This window comes from Dromiciops gliroides, chromosome 2 (genome assembly GCF_019393635.1).
Source record: "Dromiciops gliroides isolate mDroGli1 chromosome 2, mDroGli1.pri, whole genome shotgun sequence".
In the NCBI taxonomy this organism is placed as follows: domain Eukaryota; kingdom Metazoa; phylum Chordata; class Mammalia; order Microbiotheria; family Microbiotheriidae; genus Dromiciops; species Dromiciops gliroides.
In genome coordinates, this window is record NC_057862.1 from 422,750,920 (window position 1) to 422,770,668 (window position 19,749).

General features: G+C 36.6%; 1 protein-coding gene across 2 annotated transcripts in view; it reads right to left on the reverse strand.

Annotated features, from left to right (window-relative positions):
• Window positions 1-2,289: 2,289 nt before the first annotated feature.
• Window positions 2,290-19,749, reverse strand: part of PBX3 (PBX homeobox 3) — a 311,413-nt gene continuing 293,953 nt past the window's right edge. Inside the window, exons 6-9 of one of the 2 annotated variants that reach the window (XM_043989757.1) lie at window positions 12,587-12,752; window positions 10,258-10,370; window positions 8,922-9,011; window positions 2,290-3,470 (exon numbers count right to left, since the gene is read on the reverse strand). In XM_043989757.1, the coding sequence (XP_043845692.1) occupies window positions 3,378-3,470; window positions 8,922-9,011; window positions 10,258-10,370; window positions 12,587-12,752 (462 nt within the window). In that variant the 3' untranslated portion in view covers window positions 2,290-3,377. The remainder of the gene's footprint in view (window positions 3,471-8,921; window positions 9,012-10,257; window positions 10,371-12,586; window positions 12,753-19,749) is intronic. The other variant, XM_043989758.1, reaches the window with a different exon arrangement.

The following is a 19,749-nucleotide window of genomic DNA, read 5'->3' on the forward strand; positions in this document are numbered from 1 at the left end:
AATTATATGTGTATACACATATATAATATACAAATATACACATAGGGTGGGCCCAAAGTCATGATGTTTTAATAACTTTTTGAAAATTATTTTTTCTTTGCTTTTCGCCATTTACAAGATTTGATTTTTCACACAGAATGTAATTCTGTATATGATGCTGTGGTATTATAAATTAATTATAAATTAAAAACAAAAAACAAACGAGTTATTAAATATTGAAACCCCTTTGTGACTTTTAGCCCACTCTGCATATATATGTATATGCATATGTGTGTATATGTATATATACACACATATGCATATTATACACACACATACATTATATATAGCCAGCTAGTAGCTATTTTATAGATATGGTATCTCTTTATATCTTTGTCCTTTCTCTCTGTTCCAACCCTTTTTTTCCCCATTTTTTTCCTCATAAAACTACCATCTTCTTTCTATTTGATGTGTGTGTGTGTGTGTGTGTGTGTGTGTGTGTGTGTATAAAATGCCTATGAAGGCTGTTTAAGGGAAAAGGGGATCCTTTTCAGAAGGTCAGTCACCAGCTGACTTTAGCCACCATATCTCATGAAGACCTGTTCTCTAAGGTAGAAAGGAGATATGATTGGCAGAGGGGGTACCTATGCCTATAGATTCATAGATTTTTAAAGTCCTTCTATGAAATATCTTGTCATAGGAACTAATTTTTGTACCAAGATAAGGAAAGGCTGGCCCATGAAATTGAATCATGCAAATACCAATGAAGCTACTGTAGAGATTCTTATAGGCAGGTCACAAGCCCACATTAGGAAAACAGTTCAGAGAATAATCTATTTTATAAAGTTTACTCTCACAGAATAACTGCTTAGAGATTAATGGTAACAGTGGTTCTTCATCTGACTTTGCCTAGATACACTAACTGAAATAGTCAAACAGTTATATTTATCATAGACAATTTACTGCAACTGATTAACATTAATTTGATTTCCTGTGAGTCAATTTCCTTGAGATATAGTAACTAGGCCAATTACCTGTTATTGACCTCTCTTCTATTATAAAGATTTAGAAGTCAGCAACAGATACATATATATGAGTTCTAAACATTTTAAAAGAAATATAATTTAGAACATAATTAGTTTTTAGTTGATTTTATATTTCTTAAGATTTAATAAAGTCAGCTTAAAAGAAAATATGTAGGCCTTTGTTGGTAGTGATCTTTTTAAAAAAATGACACTAAACACTTTTTTTAAAAGATTTTTTGCTCAACACTGAGTACTCTTAAAAGTCTATCATCACTGGACTGGCCACACTGAAGAGACAAGGTGCCAAGACCATGGTTAAATCGTTAATATTAAAAGCAAACTTGGAGTAATGGAAAGCTCTCAGGTCTAGGAGTCAGAAAACCCAGCTCCTACTTTTGACTTTATCACTAATCAGTAAGTCATTGAACCTTTGCCTGCCTCAGTTTCTTTATTTATACGAGTTGATTAGATCAGATAATTGCTAAACTTTATTAGCTTATATTATGTGTGTGTGTGTGTGTGTGTGTGTGTATTATGCTCCCCATTAGAATGTAAGCTCTAAGGGGTGGGGGTGGGGGGGAATCTCCTCCTCCATTATTTTTTTATACCTAGAACCTTGAATAATGCCTGGCACAGAGTAGGCCCTTGATAAGTACTCACAGTGAAGATAGTATCAAGGCCAACCTCAGTTATTGTTTTAAAGTTCCTTGTAGGCAAGAATATGACAATTACCCTTGGTACTTAAAAAAGACACATAATCCCCATTTGGATAACTCTGATGTTTTGCAGTTGACAGTAATTTCAGCTGATGATTTAGAATTGAACAATAAGAAATTATAGTAACATTTGGTCATGAAAGCAAAAAGTTTATTCATGTTTGAAACTACATATAACTACCACAAGGAAGACTTTTTCAATCCAGGGTGTAATCCAGTTAGAAAGTAACACGAAACGTTTTTTAATACATTAGAATCACTGCCACAAATTATTTCCATGACTCAATCAGGTTCAGAATCGCATACAATACAAAAGAGAAAAAGGATAGGGGGCCCCGTTACACAGGGTGAAATATACAGTACTGAATACTGAAATCTGTATGCATCACAATTTTTTTTTTTGCGTGGATTAGTAACAAGATGAAGAACATTCAAAATGTTTCTCAGTATTTACAACAGTTTCACTGATTCCATGTTAAATTAAGACCCAATGTTTCCACTTTAGAGTTGTTGTTTTTTTAAGTTGCAAATGCAACACCGATTTTGTTGTTTTATTTTGGTGTGTGTGTGTGTGTGTGTGTGTGTGTGTGTGTGTGTGTGTTTTAAAAGATTACAATGTACATTACATTTCATGAAGGGAAACAAAGAGTTAATTACAAGATGCAAAAAGATAAGAAAGACAAACTACAGCGTGAGTATTGTTCAGAGGTAGTAAGTGAGCACTCTAAGCTACAGAACATGTTGAAATTCTATTGGTTTGTATGAGTTCGCATGAGGTAATAAAGCTGTGTTTTGATTGGTGAGATGTATAAATACTCTTTTGCTACACTATATACAACACTCCATATAACGGTGCCTTTTTGTTGCCAAGAGGAAGTAGCAAATCTTGACAAGTCAGTGTGCAGCGCCCGGCTCATACTGTAAAACCCCCAGATCTCAGCTTTCACAAAACTAAGCAGCAACCTCTTAGAACAATCTACATCCATGATTAAATTACAGAGTAGACTCTGGGCACTGATGCTTTCAGAGAGAGAAAAGATGCTACTAGTCTCTGATCAAATTATAAAGGAAGAGATCACAACAAAAATGTGACGAGGAAGAATTCTGAAACACGACCATCGTTTACTGCAATAACCGAACAGTATCTTTATTCCAGCTTTCTAAGATATGAAAAGATGAAACATGGTGGAACTCTGAACTCTGTGATTCAGTTCGGTTTTCTGATGGGAATATGCCCGAAGGTAAATTTCAGTGAGGTGTATGTATCTCTGTGTCTGCTCCCACTATTGAGGTTAAACTTATATTGAATTTTCACCCTTAAGGTCAAGTAATTGGCAACTGTGAAACCATTCATGTGAAAACAATTGATAATAAATTAGAATAAAATAGCTACAGGGCTGTCAACAATGCTAAGTCTTGGCCTAATTGGATAAAGTGCTTTTTAATATTGTGTATTTTTAAGTATAAATACAAATGATTATGAATCCTTAAAAAACATGTTTCCCAAGTTTTCTAATAAGACAAGGTTTTACAGTAAAGCTGTAGATGGTGGGCTACCAAAAACAAAAACAGAAAAACAACTCTTTCCTTTTCCTCCTATTGCTCTGAATGCACTTATCAAAGCAGAACAGCTCAGGGAAAAAGTGTTGCTAGGAGATTAGTTAGAGGTATCAGAGTGCACACTTCCTGGGCCTTCAGTAGGGGAAGTCACAGAAGATGGAGTTGTTGCGTCTTGCCAGCCTCCATTAGCCTGGAATGGGAAACAAAGGTTCAGCTTATACACTTTTAGATATTAATTTTGTCCCCATCATGACCCAATCCCCTGTCAAGGTGGAAGCTTCTAAACCACAGGTTTATACATTTAGAAGTGGAAAGCACCTCAGAGTCCCTTCTACCAAAGGTCCTGTAGTACATTAGAATGGGAGGCCATGAGGCTCAGAGTGAAAGATGTGACTTCAGAGTCTGACATAGGCACTTACTCTTGGTGTTCGTGTGACCATGAGGCAATGTTACTTTACCTCTCTTCTCAGGTTTTATTCCACTCCACTCCCCCACCCCCACCCCCACCCGGGGTAAAACGTGCATCATCCTACTTACACTGCTTCTGCCTCATGGGGCTGTTGTGAGGAAAGTACATGGTAAAGCCTTATCTACATGTTAGCCATTATTATCACATAGAGGAACACCCTAATTTTATGAATAAAGATCCTAAGGTCAAGATGTTAAGTGATGAGTCTAATGTGGCACAATAAGTAGTAGGGTCATAGTTTGACCCTACAACCCATGAGTCAGAGATTGAGTGCTCATCCCAAAGACACCAGTCTTACATCAGCTGCTTTAGGAATAGGTATTTCCTGAAACATTTGCTGGCAGGACTTTGTAGAATGTGGAGTTACATTGAGACTAAATGTACACAAAATGTGACAGTGATAAATTTTCAAGTTGTAGAAGGGATTCAGCCATACAATTGTTGGCAGGAATCCACCAGCTGCCGATTATTGGTGATTGGTTTGCTGTTCAAAATAAAGTAATTCTTTTTTTTTTTTTTTTTGGTGAGGCAATTAGGGTTAAGTGACTTGCCCAGGGTCACACAGCTAGTATATGTTAAGTGTCTGAGGCCGGATTTGAACTCAGGTCCTCCTGAATCCAGGGCTGGTGCTCTATTCACTGCGGCACCTAGCTGCCCCCAAATAAAGTAATTCTTAAAGAAATCTAAGTAGGAAAGCAAGCTTGTGGTGCAGGAAGACAAATATGGGATTTAGTCAAAATTTTAGAGCAACTGGTGGCTCATTGGATGGAATATTGTACCTGGGGTCAGGGTGATCTGAGTTCAAATCTGAGCTTAGACACTTAAAGCTAGCATGGCCCTGGGCAAGTCATTGAACATTTTTCTGTCTTAGTTTCCTCATCTGTAAAATGAAGATAAGAATAGCACCTACCTCACAGGGTTGTTGTGAGTGTAAAATGAGATAATATTTGTAAAGCATTACAAACCTTGAAGTGCTATGTAAATGATAATTATTATTATTGTTATGTGGCCTGGGTTCAAAGTTTGCCTTTCCTAGTTATTACCTGGGTGATCTTAGGCAAGTCATTTTATCTCAATAGGCCTCAGTTTCTTCATCTGCAAAATGGGTTTGGTTCAGATGACCTCTAAGACCCCTGCCTGCTCTTGTGAAAAGAAAAGAATACTAGATTTGGAGGTAGATTGAGGTTCATAGCCCAGTTCTTCCGCTTGTTAGCAGAGTGACCTTGGGTAAGTTACCTTTACCTTCTAAGGCCTCTGTTTCCTCATGTAATAAAAGGGTGACAATTATACATGCTTCCTAGGCTAAAAGTAAAGATCACATGAGTTTGTGATATATCAAAAGCTTTAAAAACTGTAAAGCACTATAAAAATGTGAGTTATTAATGAGAGCTTTTGCTTGGACAAGATTTAAACAAAGCTCTGAGCTCGAGGAAGCATAAACTTCAGGACTAATTCCCCTTCCCATAGAAAGTTCAGCGTCCTTCCTGGGCATGTCTGACAGCCACCTGCTATAACCTCTTGTGAATGTAGGCCAGAATTTCCCTCCAAATTGCATCCTCTAGAATAAAAATGCATGAACTGTGGAGGAACACACACTATTCAGATCTGTTTTCCAATTATCTATAAATGTAGCTCCCATTTTGGATGTTACTACATGTCGCCACACGCCGCTGGCCCTTCCTGCATCTGACCTGCATCAGCAATAACAGTGCTCAGAAACAAATTTGCCTTATGTCTTGGCCTATAGAGGCAATTGCTGAAATCAATGTCTGATCAAATTTCTGCTGTGGCAGACAGCTTGTCGCTACATATTTTTATGTCAGTCAAGAAGAGGGAGGTGCTGGGCTTATGAGTTGGGGAACACTGAGTGGAAGTGACGGGGCAGCCCTTTCTAGAGAGACCAGGGTGAGCCAGGCAGACTCTAAATGCTCAGGGCACAGACTAGCCTTTGCAACAACACTGCCCCCAGAACACAGGCCTGCCAGTGCACCAAAGGTTAGGCTGTACTAATACACTATAAATGTGGCTTGGTACCAAAACAAACCCCCTGCTCAGAATTCCAGTTTGCATCTATTTAAAAAAAAAAAAAAGATGCATTCTCAAAAACTCAAACCATCTATCAGCTGATGAATTTGCCAAGGTTTTTGACCCCACTTGGGTCTAGGTTGTAATGCTTTCATATTCTGTATAGGAACTCTTTTCCTACATGGAATAGTATAGCAGACTGGATGTCAGGGAGCCTGGGTTTGGATACCAGCTAATCCTTCTTAAATGTGTGGTCATAGGTCATTCATTTCTCTGGGCCTCAGTTTCTTTATCTCCAAAATGGGGATGACAGTGCTTTAATTGGCTCCCTCATGGGATTGTACTACTGAAATAGGAATGCTATTGTTTCCTCCTTCAGGAATCATTATTCAAAGGAGTTCTCTGTCTTTCGATTAACTGTCAAACTCTTCCAAGTACACCCCAAATAACATTGCCCTGACCAACACAGTTCAATAGTGTTATTAATATGGTGTAACCTAAACTCACCAAACTGTTGCAAAACCTTACTATCACAGCAGTTTGAGAGGAACTGAGCTAGCTCAAGCCCAGCAGTGTCCCATCATTACCATGGATCCAAAATCCAATTCCATTCCCCCATCCTTAGAAGCTAAAGTTACATTTTTTCAAGAATCAATCAATTAATAGTAGTAAGGAGAATAAGCCTGTAAAAAAAAAAAAAGAACCCTGAATTTAGAGTCTGGAGACTCCAGCTTTCACACCCCAGCTCTTCAATCAACTCTGGGCTTCAGTTCTATAATTCAGAAAACAAAGGGTTTCAGTTGGATGGCCTTTTAGGTCCCTTCTAACTCTAAATCCTGTGATCCTATAAAGCACCTTTCTTTCTCCCATAAGAGAGGCAATTGTAAATAACCTCATAGAGCTCAATAGCATCAAATGGAAAGAGAATTTCCAAGGCTGCTGAAGAACCATCTCACGTTTGAACACAAAACAAAACTAGAAATATCCTCCCCTTTCATACTCCCTGTCCCCACCCCCAGAATCACAATGCTGCTTTAAATATCTCCAAAGCTGTGCACATCCATTTGGATTATAAAAAATGTTCTTCTCAATAGAGGAGGTAAGTTGTTTTTTTTGAGGTCTGAAAATCGACTTAGAAACAGAAAGCCTCTTGTGCAGATACAAGTCTAAAGATATTCCATCTGAAGTAAACATCATTCCTCTTTTATCCAAATTTATAAACAACAAATGTACAATATTTTTACCCAGCTTGGCAGCTGGAGGAGAGGTTGTCAGCGTGCATTCTTTTTTTCAAAATAAATTAATCCTTACTCTGGTGGTTTGAGATTATGCACTGTATTATACAACAGCGCCTTATCAAGCCTCATCAGTGAAGATGGAATTCATGTCTGTAAAATGCTGCAGGCAATCACAGTTTCATATTTTATCATGTTGATAAGGATATCGCAAATTCTCTGAAGCATTTCAAAATGCTTAAATGAAAAAGGAGAAATGCAACTAAAAGGCTTTTTATATGGTTTGTTGTGGGTTATTATGAGTTATTTATAAACCCCAAAAAGAAAGATTTGACATTTCCAATGTAAAAGATTGGAGTATTTAATGGTACGTTTTTTTCCTCTTTCCAATTGAACATCCTCAATCACTTTTAAAATCATTAATATTTACTCTTCTGTCAAGCAGAAGTCTTAAAAAGGGAGAGTCTTTCCAACTCTCTCACTGACAATAACAACAACTCATATTTATCTAGTGCTTTGAGGTTGACAAGGTGTTTTCCTCAAAACAGCCCTGTGAGGTAGCTAGTGGAATTATTTCCCCCATTTTATAGATGAAGAAACTGAGGCTCAAAGAGGGATTTCCCTATAGTCATACAGCTAAGAAGTATCAGAGCCAGGAAAAGAGCTGTATGGTGAATACTTCATGCCCTCTCCCATCTCAGGGTCTCTGACACTTCTCTCCAGTCCCTCTTGGCAGTAACCTGATGCTCCATTTACCCAGAAGTTGTGGGTATATGTGGGCTAGGAACAGGGAATGACAGAGAGTGCTAAAAGAATTATACAATGAAGGTCAATTCTTGCCAAGTTTATTAGAGGAAGGAAAAAAAAAGCCATGCTTCTCCATGTGTCTGTTTCTATATCTGTTCCTCCTTCCTTCCTTCTTTCCTTTCTTCCTTCCTTCCTTCCTCCCTTCCCTTCCCTTCCTCAAATTTAAAGCCTTGGCGTAAATAGAACTGAGAAGCAATATGACACAGCAGAAAAACAATTGATTTGGATTCAAATTCTAGATTCCAATGCTTACTAGCTATATGATCTTGGGCAAGTCACTTAACTTTTCTAGGCTTCAGCATTCATCTCTAAGGTTCCTTCCAAATAAAAAATTGCAACTATATCTCTTTGAAATGTTAAAATTAGTTACCCCTAAAACTGATAAGCCAATGGAAATTTAAAATTAATTTCATGCTGTGAATTGATCCTTTATTCAACTGTTTCATAGGAATGGAATTCTCTATTGTCAGATAAAACCTTAGTGATACAATTTTTTGCATGTGTTTTGAGAATGAGCTATGTAACCTTGGACAAGTCACTTTTCTAGGACTTAGTTTCCTCTTCTGGTAAATAAGGGGTTAAACCACCTGATCTCTAACATGCCTTCCAGCTCTGTATGTTTAATAACCTATGTTGCAACATTCTATGTTCTAAGGTTTCATTCAGCTTTAACATTCTCTGAGTTCACAATTCTCCTCCTGCTTGAATCTAAAAATATAGCATGAGCTATGCCACCTACCTGGAAAAGAGCACAATGAACATAAAAGAATTTATAATATGGTGACCTTCAGTAAAGAACCTATAAATTACAAAATGTCAATGGGAGTTTGGAGTCTAGTAAGCATTTAACAATATCCAAGGTCCCTTATCTCCTTTGACCATGGTTCATCTGAAGAGCCTCCAAATAAGAAAAATCCACAACTTTTTCTTCACTTGTTAAATCCTTCATCACAGGAAAAAGGGATGGGAGTGGGAAGGGGAGGTTCTTTCTCCAGTACAAATACTAAATAAGGTGAGCAGCAAGCCTAAGGGCCATTTATTAGTCACTATGTTTGTCTGACAATGTGTATGGCTCTTCCAAATAATGCTCCCAAGGGGTACTCACATTTAAATTATGTGGACTATACAGTGAATTTCCTCCCAGGCCATCACTGTAGCCTCCCGTCTGATTGATAACATGACGGAGGGTATCCACCTGTGAGATGAAACAGAATTCATCATCCCAAATCTATTAAAAGATCATCACTTACAAAAGGAAACATTTTGAATTATGTGTGCCACAAGGGTTTAGCATCCTCCATGAAAGACAAATTTATCAATCAAAAATGACTGGCAGAATTTCAACAATTCATTGCATATTTAAACTCACATCTTTGTTTGCTCATGCCAGCAAAACAGTTACACCTTTGTGGCAATGCAAATGGTAGGTTCGACTCAACGTGGTCAACAGCAACCATTTGGATGTGGCTGAAAACCTCCTTATGGATGTGAGTTTGTGCACATGATCACACACATAACAGATGTATTAAATACCGTATCGGTCCAAATACAGGCTACACTCTTTCCCCAAATCTGAATGATACAATTCCTGAGTGTAGCCTATAACCATGCCAAAATCAGTATACACCAAACAACAACCAAATTGACAAAGACAAAGAAAGTGATAATGATAAAAATAAATAAAACATCTTTATTGCCTTTGAAAAATATATTTCAAAAATACTCATCTCACAGTAACTGTATATTTTAAGGCAAATTCTGTGTGATTATTTTTCTATGTTTACCTATAATTTTTTTTTTCCTTTTAAAGAGATGTCCTCTTAGGGATATGTTTTCTATTCAGGGGTGGCCTATATTTGAACCAATATGGTAGGTAGTTGTGTTGAGAATGGAAAATACTTTGGCAGCTCAGGTTTTTGTGTTCTGACTTAAAAAAAAAAGGACAATGAAACAGATCATATTTTTTAAAAAGGAAACCCAACGGTTCTCTCGAATTTAACTACCAAAGTAAGAGGCACCAATCCCCCCCTGCCATGAGCTCAAGCCAGAGCCGAATGCATTCACAAAGTTTGTCAGGTTTGAATCTCCAAAAATGACTGTTATTTGAATTCTCGTAAAATTATACAATGGGGTAGTTACTTAGGGCTCCGACACTTAGTAGCTATGTGATTTTAGGAACTGAGCCTTCGGTTCCTCATCTGTGAAATGGGAATAATAATCCTTGCACTCCCTACCTCACAGAGTGGTTGTGAGGAAAGCGCTTTGTCAACCATAAAGCGTTGTAGAAATGGGAGCTATTATGATTAGGTCACATTTAGAAATAGAAAGTACAGGTTCTGCAGAGAAGTACAGAATGTTTGAGTGGAGCCAGAGTAAGGTGGAGTTTTGAGCCCAAACCCTACCCTGATAGAAAGGCTCTAGTTGGAGGGCACTTCTCCTACCTGTGATTGCACATTGGCTCCGACTTGGGACCCTTGGTAAGAATCCCCATTCAGACTCTGCATGTTCATGAACATGTCCCCAGAATTTGGGAGGTTAAAAGAACCAGAAGAACCTAGAAAGGAAAGAGTTAAGTAGCTGAATAACAGAGAGCTACACACATAACCCCCAAAGATCTAGAGGCAAGAGAATTGAGAACAGGGAGAGGAGGAAGAAAAGGAAAAGGTTGTGCATAACATAAATACTTCAAGATCTAAGAGATTGGAGAGCACCTGCATGGCTTCAGGTGCTATGAGAGAAAGATAACCACTTGAAGAATTTGCTTTTGAGTCTAGTCCTATCAATGGGCAATGTCAAGTACAAAACAGAGCAGTCTCTGGCCTGGAACTTTCTTTTCTTTCTATTCCCAAAAGTTAATTATTAAAAAGAGGCTCTTCAACATCATTAGCTATCATGGTGGACAATTACCCAGAGAAGAAAAATTTGTTTGAAGTTTGATTTTAACAACAAGCTCTATTTTAACTTTCCCCTAGAGAGTCACAATCTTCATGTTCCATTAAAAAAGTACTCTGAACTTTTACTTTTGCGTGTATATTTAAAAGGTCTCCTTAGGAAGGTAATGATTCTTAATTGCCAATTAAGTCAATTTGTTATTGGGGTACTAGAATGTCTTTCACTTTTATTTAGGTTTGCCACAATTTTTAAATGTTCTTTACCCCACTATAAAGTTCACATCTTTGTGAACTTTACAGCTTTGGCCTAAACTTTGCTGCAGAGTGATTTCAGTGGGACTGCACTAATGGAGAGGAAGTGTGCAAAGAACCAGTCAAAAGACCTGAGTTGATGTCCTACTCTACCACTTAATAACTATAGTAATCTTGGGTAAGTCACTCCACCTCTTAGAGCCTCAGTTTCTTCATCTATTATATAGCTGAATAGTATTTGTACTGTCTAATCTTAGAGTTGGTATGTAGACCAACTGAAATCAATAGAGTAAAACATACCATAACTAGAAAGTTCTTGAGGAATGTCAAGATATTATTACTATTGTTATTAATAATGCCCCAAAATTTAAATCCCTGATTATTATTAACACTACAAAGACCATAGGTAAGTAAAAGAAATTGAATTGGTCAATGTTAGTGGAATTCTAAAATAAACAAGACCATATTTCCGGGCAGCTAAGTGGCACAATGGATAGAGTGCTGGGCCTGGAGTCAGGAAAACTCATCTTCCTGAGTTCAAATCTGGCCTCAGACACTTAGTAGCTGTGTGACTCTGGGTAAGTCACTTAATCTTGTTGGTCTTAGTTTCCTTATCTATAAAATGAGCTGGAGAAGGAAATGGTAAACCACTCCAGTATCTCTTCCAAGAAAACCCCAAAAGAGGTCATGAAGAGTCAGATACAAGTGAAAAATAACTAAACAACAATAGTACTTAGTGGGGGCAGCTAGATGGCACAGTGGATAGAGCACCGGCCCTGGAGTGAGGAGTACCTGAGTTCAAATCCGGCCTCAGACACTTAACACTTACTAGCTGTGTGACCCTGGGCAAGTCACTAAACCCCAATTGCCTCACTAAAACAAAACAAAAAACAAAACAATAGTACTTAGTTATATGTTATATAAAGTACTTGCAAAAATTTCAATTGCATGAAACAGCCAGCAACATGTACATTTTCCAACTCTGATATTTTATACTTCAAGTACTTATTGTTAACCCTTAAAGTGATACATTGAACATTGAATAAAACAGCCATTATGGAACTTGGCTTGTTTGCTTATTGAATAAAAAGATTTTTATTAAAATGCCTAAGGAAAAAAAATCCCTGAGACTCTTCTAATAAAAAGGGAAGTTTTCATTATAGTTCATTTTATTTACATATTCCTTTACAAAGTTGTAATAATATATAGTGAAATTTTGGTGATCATTCATTCATAGAATCAGAAATTAAAATGGAAAAAGACCTTGGATAATCTAGCCCAATCCTTTCATTTTATAGATGAGAAAACTGAGGTCCAGAGAAGTCAACTGACTAAGAGACCATCTGGTCTGACACCTTAATTTTACAATTATGAAAATTAGGGCCCAGAGATGATGAGTGACTTGTCCAAGGTCACAAAGTAAGTTTAAGACAGAGCCAGGACTAGTACCCAGGTCCTAACTGAAAAGTCTAGGGTGTTCCTTCCATTATCCCAGGCTGCCTCTACATACTAGGTAAGCATTTGAGCACTGAAGGGAATTTACCACACATTCACATGTGGTAAATTATGGGTTTTATGTTATGAGGTTTCCTGCACAAAATAGGAGAGAGAAATGTTCAATACCTACCAGAATTTGGTGTAGTGGGTGAATTCGTCTGATTATTCTGGACTGCTGCAGCCACAGCATGTGCAGCTGTCACCGCTGTTTTTGCAGCATAGAGATTGGCTTCTTCCTGAAACTTCCCTATATTCTTCTTGTACCTGATTCTCTTGTTGCCAAACCAGTTGGATACCTACAGATTGGGGAGGTGGAGGAGAAGAAAAAATAAAGCAAAAAAAAAAAAAAAAAGGGGGGGGGGGTCAAATCAGCATGACTACCCAAGATTTTGTTCTATTCACCACAGTCTTACTTCCCAGATCTGAAACCTTACAGTTATAATGATCAAGAATCAACTGTGTGGGGGGCAGTTAGGTGGCGAAGTGGATAAAGCACCGGCCCTGGATTCAACCTGAGTTCAAATCCGGCCTCAGACACTTGACACTTGCTAGCTGTGTGACCCTGGGCAAGTCACTTAACCCCCATTGTCCCACAAAACCCAAACCCCCCCCCCAAAAAAGAATTAACTGTGTGATATTATAAATATGAGGATGATATGGTTTTCTTCCTCTCTTGTCAAGACTATGTCGATGTGTCAATTAACCCTTTTATAACAAAAAGTCATCTTGTATTTACCCAATGTGATTAGGAGGGTATGCATTACTGTTCTCAAGGTCACATTTATCAAGACATTGAGTCTTTTAATTCCCCAAGAACCTGAAAAGGATAAAGAGGTTGGGGTGAGGATGAAAGAGAGAAATATCTGATACCATGTTCTGCCCACTGTAGGCACTTAATACATTTTGGTTGAATTTTTTGAATAATTTTGTTTAAAAAATAATTCTTTCACTAAAGCTCTTGCTTCAACATGCCTCACTGTGGTATGGAGGGACCCTGGGTTTTTGAAGACCATGTGAAATATAAACTCTTGTAAATCCTTTGAAGCTGGGAAGGCTTCAAGAAGAGGCCTGCTGATGGGCAGTTTGTAGGCCTGTCCTCTGAATACCTCAATGAGTGTGGGGGAACTCATAACCATAAGCACTATCACCAGAGGTTGAAATACTTCAGCAACAACAACACACAAAACTGGTTTCTAAGTCATGGAGGTTCTGTGACCTACACCAGGGGAGAGAGTGCCTGCGCTGATGAAATTACAGCTCTTGTGAAGTACTGAAGAAAAAGAATAAGAGATATTTGGAAAAGAATGAATTGTTCTTTATTTCTGGGCTGGAACAACCTTGGCAGTAGTATAGCTAAGAATCATGTTTGTTCCACTGAAAATAAAAGGAATAATATAAATCAATAATGGATGGAAAGTCACTTTGTCTTCTGTCTTTGAAGATATTATACGATTGCCAACACAGCTCTCAGTCTGTACTTGCTAACCCATGCAAATGTCACAACTTGAAAACTTAAGTAATTCCAGTAGAGCTGGGTACTGAAACAGAAGGACCACTCATATTTCTGAAGTTTGCTCTGTCACCTGCATGGTGTCAGCCAGTTGCCACACCCTTAAAGCTTCCAAGATGCCCCAAGCACCAGGAACATTTCCACCATCACTATTTTCACAGCAGAGACTCATGCCCTACAAGATTACAAAAGGGTGTTTAAGCACCTGCAGATCAGTTATGTGGAAAGCCAAAACGAACACAGTAATTTAAAAGAAATTACCCACTTTATATGTAAAAGGATCTGCCTTCCTAGTTTTGTAAAGTAATAGTTTAAAAATACATTTCTTTAATTCCTTAATCAATTTTTCCAAGGAATATGCACTGGAATACTGGGATAGGGTCACTGTTCTAAAACTAACCCAGATCATTGACAAGTTAAGTTATTCTCATATGACATTTCAAGGACCCTGGGAAGAAACAAAGGGGAAGATGAAAAAAACCCAACCTAATTCATACCATCTGGCACACTTATTGGTCATCTCTGCCAAGTCTTTAATTGGCTTGGATACCAAACACCTCTCTGACCTCTGTGGAGCTCATACTTCTACAAGAAGGCCACATGAAAAAGGAAAGTTTGTCTCACTGTTTCAGTCTATGTTTTATGCTACTGAAATTATCCAAATTAACTATATCTTTCTAAGACAAACACTATATCCTCCAACACAATTTCAGAATGAAAGAAATGAAAATTAGGAGGGAGAAATGGGGGTGGGAGAGGTTCTCAGTAGACTCCCAGAAATTCCTGATCTACTATTATTTTATTCATCAGGGATGACTTTCAATCAATTATGTTCACTTGTTGTCTGCCATTTGTAAGATAGTAGGTATTGTGTGAATGCCAAAGAACTAAAAGAGATGAATTATGTTTTCAAGGAATGTATATACTTGTTAGTAACATCAAATTTGACCCTTTGCTATGGAAACCAAAATTGTAGTGTTCAAAAAGTATGCCATGCTTCAGGTTTGTTTGCTTTAAAAAGAATATCTTACTCACATTAATATGTTTTCCATCACTGTCCTCAGTGAAAACACTAAGTAGCCAATTTAAAATAGGTTTCCATCACAGTGATGTGTAAATGATGGTAATCAAGTGAACATGTTATTTTAAGAGTTCCTAATAATGAAGGAAGGGAACACTTGGTATCAAAGGAGATCATAAGATCAGAAGCTTGCTGTTGGAAGACATCTCAAAGGTCATCTAGTCCAAATCCTAAACAAATTAATTCCATCTACAACATCCCTAAAAATAGTCATATGTCACTTGAAGGCCATCAGTTATGAAGAACTCACTACTCTCTGAGAAAGCCCATCTTGGGATAGCTCTAATTGTTAGAATTTTTTTCTTAGCAAGCCCAAATCAGGTATCATCCTTTTACTGTTCTTACTTCTTCCCTATGAGGCTAAGTGAAGCCATTTTAATCTCTGTTCTGTCATTTTTTCTGTAGACTGAACATTTCTAGTTTTTTTCACTGATGCTCATTGGCATAATTTGAGTCCTTTCACCATTCTGGCTACCTCTCAGCCTTGTCAACATACCTTCTAAATATGGCACACATAAAAGGACACAATACTTCATATGTTGTCTGACCAAAACAGAATGTAATGGACCTATCAACCCTTCAACCCCTCATTCTAAACACTATGCCTGATTAAGTAACATTAGCATACACTTCCTAACAATTAGAGCTGTCCCAAAATTTAATTATCTGGGTTCCTAGATCAATACATTCATATTAAATTAATAGTTTTTAAAAAAATCCTAAGATTTTTTCCCCCACACAAGCTGTTTTCTAGTTATATCTCTTCCCATCTCATAGCCATGTAATTAATATAATCCTAGACCTTTGGTGTCAACTCAAACTTGAATGGCCACTAAAACATACATAAAGATCCCTGCAGGCCACTTACTGACTTAGAAGACCACATGTTAATATTAATTTGTTTTACTGTATTTTTAACTATGTTGTTGAATACTTCCCAATTACATTTTAATCTAACTCAGGTGATACTCAGGAGTGCTGTGGGCCACATGTGGCTCACACCTCTGCCCTAGATTATAGGAAAGCAAAAAAATTTTTTTCAAGTCCAGAAAAAAGATAAGCATGCACTTAACACAGATTTGTGCTGTTAAGCATATATCACACAGATTTCAAAGACATAAAATTTCTATATAAATGAAGATATTCAAAACAGCACTTTTATGGTAGCAAAGAACTAGAAACAAAGTAGAGGTACTCATTGATTGGGGATGACTAGCCAAAATGTATATATATATATATATATTATGTAATAGCTTATTTTCTACATTGTAAGAAGCAACAAATAAGAATTCAGATAATCAAGAGATTTAGATGAAATAATACAGAATAAAAGTAAGCAGGACCAGAAAGAAAATATACACAATGATTACAATAATATATAAAAGGAAAGAATAACAACAATAAAACATAGAAACTAAATACTGAATAAATTATAACAATCAATCTTGACCCCAGAAGTGGGTGTCTATGGATTTAGACTATTGCAAACACTTAGTCATGGGTATATAAGATATAATGGGCTTTTTGTCAATAGCACTGATTAATACAGAATGTTGATTAGTGCAATAATATCAACATGGAGAAAAACCTCAAATGGTGTATCCTAAGGATTCTATTTTCTTGAACATTTCAAACACACCAAAATATATGCCATACTTTATAAACCTGAAAATTACACAAAACTAGTAAGGACTGCTAACATATTGCATATAATAATCACGTGTTAAAAGATCTCACTAGGCCAAAACAATTGGCCAAAATGAACTCAGTTGATAAAAATTCACGTGGGAAAATACTAAGGGGGTATACATAATTTCACCAGGTCAATATGAGCTAATATTGTTATGAGCTGCTTTACTTGAGAAACAAAAGGTCTAGCATATCAAAATAAAGGGAAAATAAGGGATGAGGGTATTGGCAGTACAGATATCAACTACATTATAAAGCTATAATTATCAAGGTAGAGACAAGATGGTAGGTAATAGGAAAAAGTAAAGCAAGATCTGCCACCACCACAAAAGATCCTCCAAACAGAACTGGAAAACATACCCAATTAACTTGTGATTGGGAAATACAAGAAAAGAATCACAATGAGTCATTTTTGTAGTCCAGGTCAGCACAGGGAGACAGAGAGGTCTATACATGGAATATGGCCAAGAGTGCACTTAGTGGAGCATTTCAGCTCCTTTATAAATGAAATAAGAGCACTAGAGGAAAAAACTGGAAAAGAAATGAGAGCTATGGAAGAAAGAATCAGAAAATAAGTTAACAATTTTTCAAAAGAAGTACAAAACCTTGCCAAAGCAACAAATTCCCTGATAATTAAAATGGACCAAATAGAATCAAATGACTCCATGAGACAACAAAAAAAATATTAAAGCCAAAATACTAAAAAAAAAATAGAAACTATAAGCTATCTCATAGCAAAAACACCTGACCTAAAAAATGTCTAAAAGAGAAAAAAATTTAATTATATTATATGAAAGTCATGACCATAGAAAGAGCTTAGGTATCATACTTTAAGAAATTGTAAAAGAAAACTTCCCAGATCTCTTTGAACCAGAAGAAAAAAACCAAAAAACCCAAAATGAAATTTCCCAGGAACATTATATCCCAAATGCAGAGCTTCTGGGTAAAAACAAACAAACAAAACACCACCACCACCCCACCACCCCAAACAGAACAAAACAAAACTCTGCAAACAACTAAAAAGAAGGAAAGAATTCAAGTATTAAAGAGTAAGGATCACACATGACTTTTCAGTCACCACTATAAAGGAGGGGAAAACTTGGAATACAATATTCAAGGCAAAGGATATAGGCTTATCACCAAGCATAACTTACCTATAAAAACTATAGGGGAAATGACCTTCAATAAAATAGATGACTTATAAGTATTACTGATGAAAAGACCAGAGTTGCATAAAAACTCTGAGGTGCAAACACAAATCAAGAGAAACACAAAAAAGTAAACATGAAGAATCATAAGGGACTTAAAATAGATTAATTCTAATATGGGGAGGCAATATATGTGCCTCCTCTAAATCCTAATAATCATCAAGGATTATAGAGGAAGTTTAATTAGACAGAAGGCTTGGGAGTGGTTTTGTTACCTCTTGAAAATCTTAAAAGAATGGAAAGGAAGAAGAATAAACTACAGGAGGAAAAGGAAGGGACAATTAGGGGAAATTATCTCACATAAAAAGGAGGTGAAAATATAAGTCTATATAAACAAGAAGGAAGGGGTGGATAGAGTGGCTGACACTTGAACCTCACTTTCATATAAACTGGTCAAAGGAGGAAAGAATACACAGAGAATTGCATATAGAAATGCATTTCATTCAATGAGGATAGGAGGGAAAGAAGAGAAGGAGGAATTAGAGGAAAGATAGACTAAGGGAAGGATTAATCTTAAACAAAAGAAACTGCAAATAAGGAATCACAAAAATATTCATTTCTCTTTTTGTAATGGCAAAGAATTGGTAACTAAATGGGGAGCCATCAGCTGGGTGAATAATTAAAAAATTTACAATATATAATTGTCATATAATATTATTGTGCTTTAGGAAGCAATAGAGGGGATGGTTTCAAAGAAACCTGGAAAGATATGAAAGAACTGATAAAGAGTGAAATGAGCAAAACCAGGAGAAAAATGTATACAATAACAATATTGTAAAGAAAAATAACTTTGAAAGACAAAGAAATTCTGATCAATTATAATTTCAGAGAAATGGGGGAAGGCGAGCATATATGTATATGTGTAAATATGTATGTATGTATGTATATGTACATATTTGTGTGTATGTATCAATCACAGAGGTTTTCTCCTTGAGTGTGGTACAAGAGGGAAAAGGCAGATTTTTGCTGACTAAAAAAATAAAATAAAATAGTAATTATCAAAACTATTTAGTACAAGAAGAATAAATTAATTAAGGTTTGGAATCAAACACTTTATCATAGTGTTCAATAAACCTAAGAACATATACCAGAGGGAGAAGACCTTTGTATTTATAAAGAACTCTGAGAACCAGAAGAACATTGTACACAGTATCATCAACATTATGTGTTGATCAACTGTGATAGACTAGATTCTTCTCACCAATACAATGGTACAAGAAAGCTCCAAAGGACTCAGGATGGAAAAGGCTCTCCAAATCCAGAAGAAAAAAAAAGAAAGAATTGTAGAATATGGATGCTGATTGTACCATACTATTTCTTTTGTTTTTGGTGTTGTTGTCTTTCTTTTTTGAGGTTTTTCCTTTTTGCTCTGATTCTTCTCTTATAACATGACTAATGTAGAAATATGTTTAATGTTATATTACACACATACACACACACACACACACACACACACACACAAACAAACAAAACACCTATATCAGATTACCTGCTGTCTAGGGGAGGGGAAAGGGAGGGAGAAAAATTTGAAATTGGAAATCTTATAAAAACAAATGTTGAAAACTATCTCTACATGTAACTGGAAAATAATAAAATACTTTCATTTAAAAAAAATAAAAAGAAAAATAATGAAAAGAACTATGAGGTAAACTCACACCTTAAACCATATACCACAATCTGCTCCAAATAGATATACAGGCTAAATACAAAAGGTTGCTATTTAAAATTAATCATCAGGGCAGCTAGGTGGCGCAGTGGATAGAGCACCGGCCCTGGATTCAGGAGTACCTGAGTTCAAAGCCAGC